Source organism: Sinocyclocheilus grahami, unplaced genomic scaffold (genome assembly GCF_001515645.1).
Source record: "Sinocyclocheilus grahami isolate Dianchi unplaced genomic scaffold, SAMN03320097.WGS_v1.1 scaffold2116.1, whole genome shotgun sequence".
Classification (NCBI taxonomy): Eukaryota; Metazoa; Chordata; class Actinopteri; order Cypriniformes; family Cyprinidae; genus Sinocyclocheilus; species Sinocyclocheilus grahami.
Genome location: NW_015507295.1, coordinates 126,010 through 133,506, shown reverse-complemented (window position 1 = coordinate 133,506; position 7,497 = coordinate 126,010). Strand labels below are relative to the sequence as shown.

The window sequence follows — 7,497 nt, the reverse complement described above, 5'->3', positions numbered from 1 at the left end:
TGAAAGAGTGCGCGTGCGTTGATGTGTGTGTGTGTGTGTGTGTGTGTGTGTGTGTGCGTGCATGGGTGCATGTGTATGAGTGTGTGTGCGTGTATGCGTGTGTGTGTGTGTGTATGAGTGTGTGTGTGCGTGTATGCGTGTGTGTGTGTGTGTATGAGTGTGTGTGTGTGTGCGTGCATGGGTGCGTGTGTATGAGTGTGTGTGGGTGTATGAGTGTGTGTGTGTGTGTGTAGCACCTCAGCTCCCCAGGCTCTGAAGCCTTTCTCCAGTCTCAGTGAGCTCATGGCGTACGTGCCGAAGTTATCGATGTTCTCAATGTGTGTGTGTGTGTGTGCGTGCATGGGTGCGTGTGTATGAGTGTGTGTGTGAGTATGAGTGTGTGTGTGTGCATGAGTGTGTGTGTGTGTATGAGTGCGTGTGTGTGTGTGTAGCACCTCAGCTCCCCAGGCTCTGAAGCCTTTCTCCAGTCTCAGTGAGCTCATGGCGTACGTGCCGAAGTTATCGATGTTCTCGTCTTGTCCTGCTTCCATCAGAGCCTGATACACCGCTGACATGTTCTGCATGTCCATGTAGAGCTCCCAACCCAACTCACCTACACACACGCAGTATGAGGACACCTGCTCATCTGCATACGTCCTGTCGATTAGCATGATATTAGCATGCAGCGGTCAGCGTCACCTGTGTAGGATATGCGTATGGCGCGGACTGGAACTCCGGCGAGCTGCATGGATCTGCAGTGCAGGAATCTGAAGGCCGTGTCACTCATGTCTTCATCTGTCAACTTCTGAAGAACCATCCGTGATTTCGGCCCGGCGACGCCCAGAACACCGATCTCATCCGTCACGTTAGACACGCTCACATGATACCCGCCGTCAGCCGCCTCGTGCTCGATCCACCTGAGACACACAGAAACCACAGCGGCACACACCATTCAACCAAAACACAGACAACAACTGGAGTCGTGCAGTTTAATGAGGAGAATGAGAGTGATGTTTGTACAAAACTCATTACAGTGCTACGAAGAGGTGATGCAGTGCGGTTGCTAGGGTGTTCTGAGTGTTCTTAGGCAGTTGCTAAGGTGTTGTTGCTGGATTCTAGATGTTTTCACACATGATCTGATAAATCATTCATGTCTGGAGCTCACAAATGCTGAACTTTAACAGGTTTCAGCTCATCACTATCAGCACCAGTACTAGTGAAGTCTGACTTATTAACAGCTGCATCTGTTAGTCTCTCTTAGTGCTGCAGGTCAACTCACTTTCATCCAGAAGGGGGCAGTGTGTGTGTGTGTGTGTGTGCTGTTTCCTGATTGGATGAGACAAGGGGCAGAAACCAGACAGCTGTGATACTGACACTCACACACACTCCAGATATTCTCAAGTTACACACACTGGCTCCTTCAGCCCTCAGATTATAGTAATAGTTACTGATGTAAGTGTGTGTGTATAATGTGTGTGTGTCTGTGTGAGAGACGCACCGCAGATCGTGCAGCTCCGACCCGGAGCCTGTGATGAGCAGAAACTCTCCAGGTGCAGTCTGGGTAACTGTGATCTCAGCGTAGACACGCCCCCGCGGGGTCAACATGTGACTGATGTTGGTTTGACCCACCTGAGACACATCAGATCATCATGATTCAATCAGCACACACACACACACACACTCTCACTCACACACACACACACACTGTCAATTCCTGTCAATCAAAAATTTCAGACATAAAACTTACTGCTATAACACATATTACTGTGATTTTCCTGCTCACTCTCTCTCTCTCTCTCTCTGTGTGTGTCTCTCTGTCTCTCTCTCTCTCTCTCACCTTTGGCAGTGTGTTGGCGAATAGCCGGATCGTGCAGCTCCGACCCGGAGCCTGTGATGAGCAGAAACTCTCCAGGTGCAGTCTGGGTAACTGTGATCTCAGCGTAGACACGCCCCCGTGGGGTCAACATGTGACTGATGTTGGTTTGACCCACCTGAGACACATCAGATCATCATGATTCAATCAGCACACACACACACACACTCTCACTCACACACACACACACACTGTCAATTCCTGTCAATCAAAAATTTCAGACATAAAACTTACTGCTATAACACATATTACTGTGATTTTCCTGCTCACTCTCTCTCTCTCTCTCTGTGTGTGTCTCTCTGTCTCTCTCTCTCTCTCTCACCTTTGGCAGTGTGTTGGCGAATAGCCGGTCGAGCAGCCGGTGCGAATCTTCTCCTTTAACGTTGAACTTCCCAAAAGGTGAAAGGTCAATCACACCCACACCCTCCATCACCAGTTTACACTCGCGGCCGACCGGCCCGAACCAGTTAGTCCTTCTGAAGCTGGGTCTGCACACAGGACCCGAGAGAGACACGCACTCACAATCACTACACCACAGCAGCGGATTTCACTTCATCATAGCATCATCTACACGACTGGTCAAACGCTTGGGGTCAGTAAGATTTAAAAAAATTATTAGTTTTATTCAAGGACACATTAAATTGACGAAAAGTGACAGTAAAGACATTTATAATGTTACAAAAGATTTCTATTTCAAATAAATGCTGTTCTTTTGAACTTTCTGTTCATCTGTGAACCCTGAAAACTAAAATGTGTCACGGTTTCACACAAATATTAGTGTTTTCAACATTGATAATCATCAGAAATGTTTCTCGAGCAGCAGATCAGCATATTATACTGATTTCTGAAGATCATGTGACACTGAAGACTGGAGTAATGATGCTGAAAATACAGCTGCGCATCACAGAAATACATTACAGTTTAACAGAGATTCACATAGAAAACAGATATTTTACTTTATAATAATATGTCACTGTTTTACTGTATTTCTGATCAAATAAATGCAGCCTTGATGAGCAGAAGAGACTTCTTTCAGAAACATTTTAAACCCCACCGACCTCCAGTGTTTGAGTGCTAGTGTTCATCTCATTTCTCATCACCAGTGAATGATTTTTGACATCTGCTCAGTGTAGATCGGTGTGTCTCACTTGTATCCGGTGTCGTCTCCGGGTTTGTGGAAGTAATGCGGCTGCTCCCATCCTGCGTGGAAACCCATAGAGCATCTGTCCTTCAGCAGCTCATAGACGCCGCTGACCCGGTTAGTCGGGCGACCCGCGAAGCGCTCCTCCTTCGGGTAACCCACTGAAACCAGTCAGAGAGCAGAGATCATCTACACCACACATCACACCAGCATCCACGCGCCTCCTGTCACACCACTCACCGACGTTGTTGAAGCCGTAGGACTCTCTGGCTTTGGCGCACAGGTGCGGGACGCTGGTCCAGTGAGCGTAGCGGTTGGGGTCGCACTCGATCAGATCATACGGCGGCTCCCCGCTCACGATCCAGTCGCTCAGAAACTTCCCCACTCCTCCAGAGTGAATGATACCGTACCTGTCAATCACACGGCACGCACCTGTCAATCATCATCTCCGCTGATCACCACAGTATGATGTTCACAAGATGATCACATGTGGAATCAGTTATTTACATTTCATGTGTTTAGCTGAAAAATTACTCTGTTATTGTCCTCTTGCATTATTGACAAACTATTTTTCTGTTTAATACTGTAAAGCTGCTGTGACACGATCAGTATTGTATGCAGAGCTATACAAATAAAGGGGACTTGACTTGATATGAAATATGTGTCTATTCTAAATAGGAATATAAGTGTGTATTTGATAATCTGTATAATTATAATAACTATAATAAATTATAATTTCATAATCTGTATATATGTATTTCAGATTTTATATATATATATATAATTTTTATTTATTTATTTATTCTATAATCTGTATATAATATCTATAATTCTGTTATAAATTACAATTCTAGCATCTGTATATATCTGTATTCTATAAGCAATCTGGTCATTCATTGTTTCTGATTAAAAGGCAAATAAAATGAGTTTATAGTTGTAGTCCTTGTGGGGAAAAAAATCATTTTTAAAGCAGAAAAGTTTCAAAATTCACATTTGAGTTGTAGAACCATCAATCACAGTTATTGAATTGAATCAACATTGTACTGAATGGACTGTGTGTGTGTGTGTCTGTGTGTGTATATGAGTGTGTGAATGTGTGTGTATTTTTATATATGTGTGTGTGTGTGTGTGTGCGTGTTTGTGTCTATTTATCTGTATATATGTATTTCAGATTTTATATATATATATATAATTTTTATTTATTTATTTATTCTATAATCTGTATATAATATCTATAATTCTGTTATAAATTACAATTCTAGCATCTGTATATATCTGTATTCTATAAGCAATCTGGTCATTCATTGTTTCTGATTAAAAGGCAAATAAAATGAGTTTATAGTTGTAGTCCTTGTGGGGAAAAAAATCATTTTTAAAGCAGAAAAGTTTCAAAATTCACATTTGAGTTGTAGAACCAGCAATCACAGTTATTGAATTGAATCAACATTGTACTGAATGGACTGTGTGTGTGTGTGTGTATATGAGTGTGTGTGTGTATGTGTGTGTGTGTATATGAGTGTGTGTATGTGTGTGTATATTTATATATGAGTGTATATGAGTGAGTGTGTGTATATATGAGAGTGTGTGTGTATATATGAGTGTGTGTGTGTGTGTGTGTGTGTGCGCGCGTTTTTGTGACAAATGAGGACATAAATGTGTATAATGACAAAGGTATGACAGGTATTACAAGGAGAAGGTGACTTTTCAGGACATTACCCCATGTCCCCACTTTTCAAAACGCTTATAAATCACACAGAATGGAGTGTATTGAAAATCTGAAATAGCAGAAAGTCTCCTGTGAGGGGTAGGTTTAGGGGTAGGGTTGGTGTAGGGCAATAGAATATACGGTCTGTACAGTATAAAAACCATTACGCCTATGGAGAGTCCACACTTTTCACAAATGTAAACGTGTGTGTGAGCGAGTGTGTGTGTGTGTGTTCACCCGAAGCCAATGGCGGTCCAGTAGTTTCTGGCTCCCTGGTGCGGTCCGATCATGGGCAGCAGGTCAGGTGTGTATGTGATTGGTCCGGACACAATGTTGATGATGTCAGCGTTCTTCAGAACCGGCACCATCTCCATAGCCCTCTCCACATGATCCATGATCCGGTCCAGATCGGACTCAAACAGCTCCTTACCGAAACCTGCGACACACACCTGATTATTTCTGACTGTGCTGTGCTTTCACTGTGCTCTGCTCTCTGTGATCGTGTGCTGACCTGGAGGAACTCCGTCTCTGATCCACGAGTCCTGCAGCTTCATCTTCTCCTCCTTCTCGTAGGGTCCGAACAGCAGGCCGTCTCGCTCCTGACGCAGGTAATACGAGCCCTCCAGATCCCGGATCACCGGAAGCTCCGCCTCCAGCGCCTTCACCTCGGGAACCGTCGCTGTGACGACGTACTGGTGATGCACTGGGATGGTGGGGTGCTGGAAACCGATCATCTGACCCAGTTCACGTGCCCAGAACCCTGAGATCAGATATACAGCGCTTATATATTATTATATAACTCTTCCTCTAGTGAAAAAGTGCATCTGCTGTTGTCTCTCACATCAGAATCCAGCCACAGATGTGTTTAGAGCTGTTTAAACGCTGCTTGATCTGTGCAGATTTCTCTCCTGATTCACACCAGAACACTGACTCACTGGAGGAAGAGTTATTATGGATTATGGACTCTATGGTATTTTAGTTAAAAACGTCTTAATGCTGGATGTGTTTCAGCTTTTGTCTTCTCCAGATGTTCACTGATGGACTGGAGTGCTGTGGATTATTGTGATGTTTTTATCAGCTGTTTGGACTCTCATTCTGACGGCACCCATTCACCCCATTGCTGAGACACTGATGCAGTGCTACATTTCTACAAACCTGATGAAGAAACAAACTCATCCTGATCTGAATTGAGGATGATCACGTTTTCACAATTCTCACTTTTGAGTGAACCGTTCCTTTAAGAAGAAACCTCTGAGCAAAGGAGACACACAAACACTGCAGATGTCCTGAAATAATCACACAGAACATGATCCATCAGTCTGAAATAACCTCCAGCAGCCCAACACACACACTCTTTCTATAGGCGTACTGGTTTTTATACTGAGCTAATGTTATTTTCTAACCCCTAACACTAAACATAACCCTCAGCATTTTTATATATTTAATAGAATATTGTTTAGTATGTTCATTCGCCTGTTGAATTACGCTGTGTGTGTGTGTGTGTGTAGATAAGAACTAGTTCAGCAAGAACAACAAACACACACAAACATCTGCAGTGCTGTGAGATGCTGTCTGATTGGACGAGGTGGATTTTCAGGCACCAATCACGGCTCACGGTGTGTTTGTGGGTTAGCAGGGTTCAGGGTAACTGGATCCTCCTGCAAACATTCCCTGATCTCTGAATTGGACATTACATGTATTGGACATTAATTTTACGGTAGTATACCGTTTTTGGAAGTGAAAAAGACTGTATAATTTACAGTTAATAACCGTAAATTGACATTCCCAGAATTCCCTGCGTTACATTTCAAATTTGATGTTTTATTGTTGAAATAACTGTTTTTTCTTAGTTTTTTCTTCTCAGTTGTGTATACTAGGGTTGTGTGTTACACCTAATGTTGTTAAATTAATGTTTATTGCATTACTTCAGTTTCATGTGTGTTACCGTGATGGTGTTTGGTGTCTGTGCACCTTCTATATGTGTTATTATTTAAAAGCTGCCTGTGATTGGCTTTGGTTCATCATGTGACTCTCTCATCACCTCCTGCATTTGCTGGTTATCAGTGTATTACAAACATACAAAACAGATTTCAGTACTTCAGTAGGTTGGTATATTAACATTATATCAGTTAATGAAATTACGGTATTTAACTGTAAATTTAAGTTAAAACCGTAAAACCTAAAACGTTGCTACTGTATTTTTTTACAGTAAAATTCCAGCAACCACAGCTGACGGTTTTTTACCATAAATTTGATATTTACAGTGTAGAATACAGTAGAACAGAATAGAACAGAGCAGAGCAGAACAGAATAGAATAGATCTGAGTCAATGACTGAAGTTGAAGGCCTTCACAGAAAGAACTGAAGTCAGAGTTTTGTTTGGACAAGTTGAGGGAAAAAAACAAAACAAATGAAGAGTTCTGGTGAGAACTGGTTGATCGAGGCGTGTGAGAGAGACCTCTGATGATTGGCTGAGAGATGAACTGTTGGCGAGAGCTGATTGGCTGGTCATGTGAGCGGGGCAGAAGGCCAAAACCCCCAAAACATTCAACTTGGACCAACATCAGCCAAACAAACACACACACACACACACACACACACACATACACGCATACACGCATACACGCATACACACACACACATACACGCATACACACACACACATACACGCATACACGCATACACACACACACATACACGCATACACACACATGCACTCACACACACACAAACAAACATGCACACACACACACATACACACACACGCACACACACACATACACGCATACACACACACAC

General features: G+C 43.1%; 1 protein-coding gene across 1 annotated transcript in view; it reads right to left on the bottom strand.

Moving 5' to 3' along the window:
- Positions 1–7,497, bottom strand: part of dmgdh (dimethylglycine dehydrogenase) — a 14,604-nt gene that overhangs the window by 2,088 nt on the left and 5,019 nt on the right. The window contains exons 6-13 of the mRNA XM_016260568.1: positions 5,210–5,478; positions 4,936–5,134; positions 3,234–3,403; positions 3,001–3,154; positions 2,175–2,340; positions 1,478–1,608; positions 679–896; positions 435–592 (exon numbers count right to left, since the gene is read on the bottom strand). Coding sequence (XP_016116054.1) covers positions 435–592; positions 679–896; positions 1,478–1,608; positions 2,175–2,340; positions 3,001–3,154; positions 3,234–3,403; positions 4,936–5,134; positions 5,210–5,478 — 1,465 coding nt within the window. The remainder of the gene's footprint in view (positions 1–434; positions 593–678; positions 897–1,477; positions 1,609–2,174; positions 2,341–3,000; positions 3,155–3,233; positions 3,404–4,935; positions 5,135–5,209; positions 5,479–7,497) is intronic.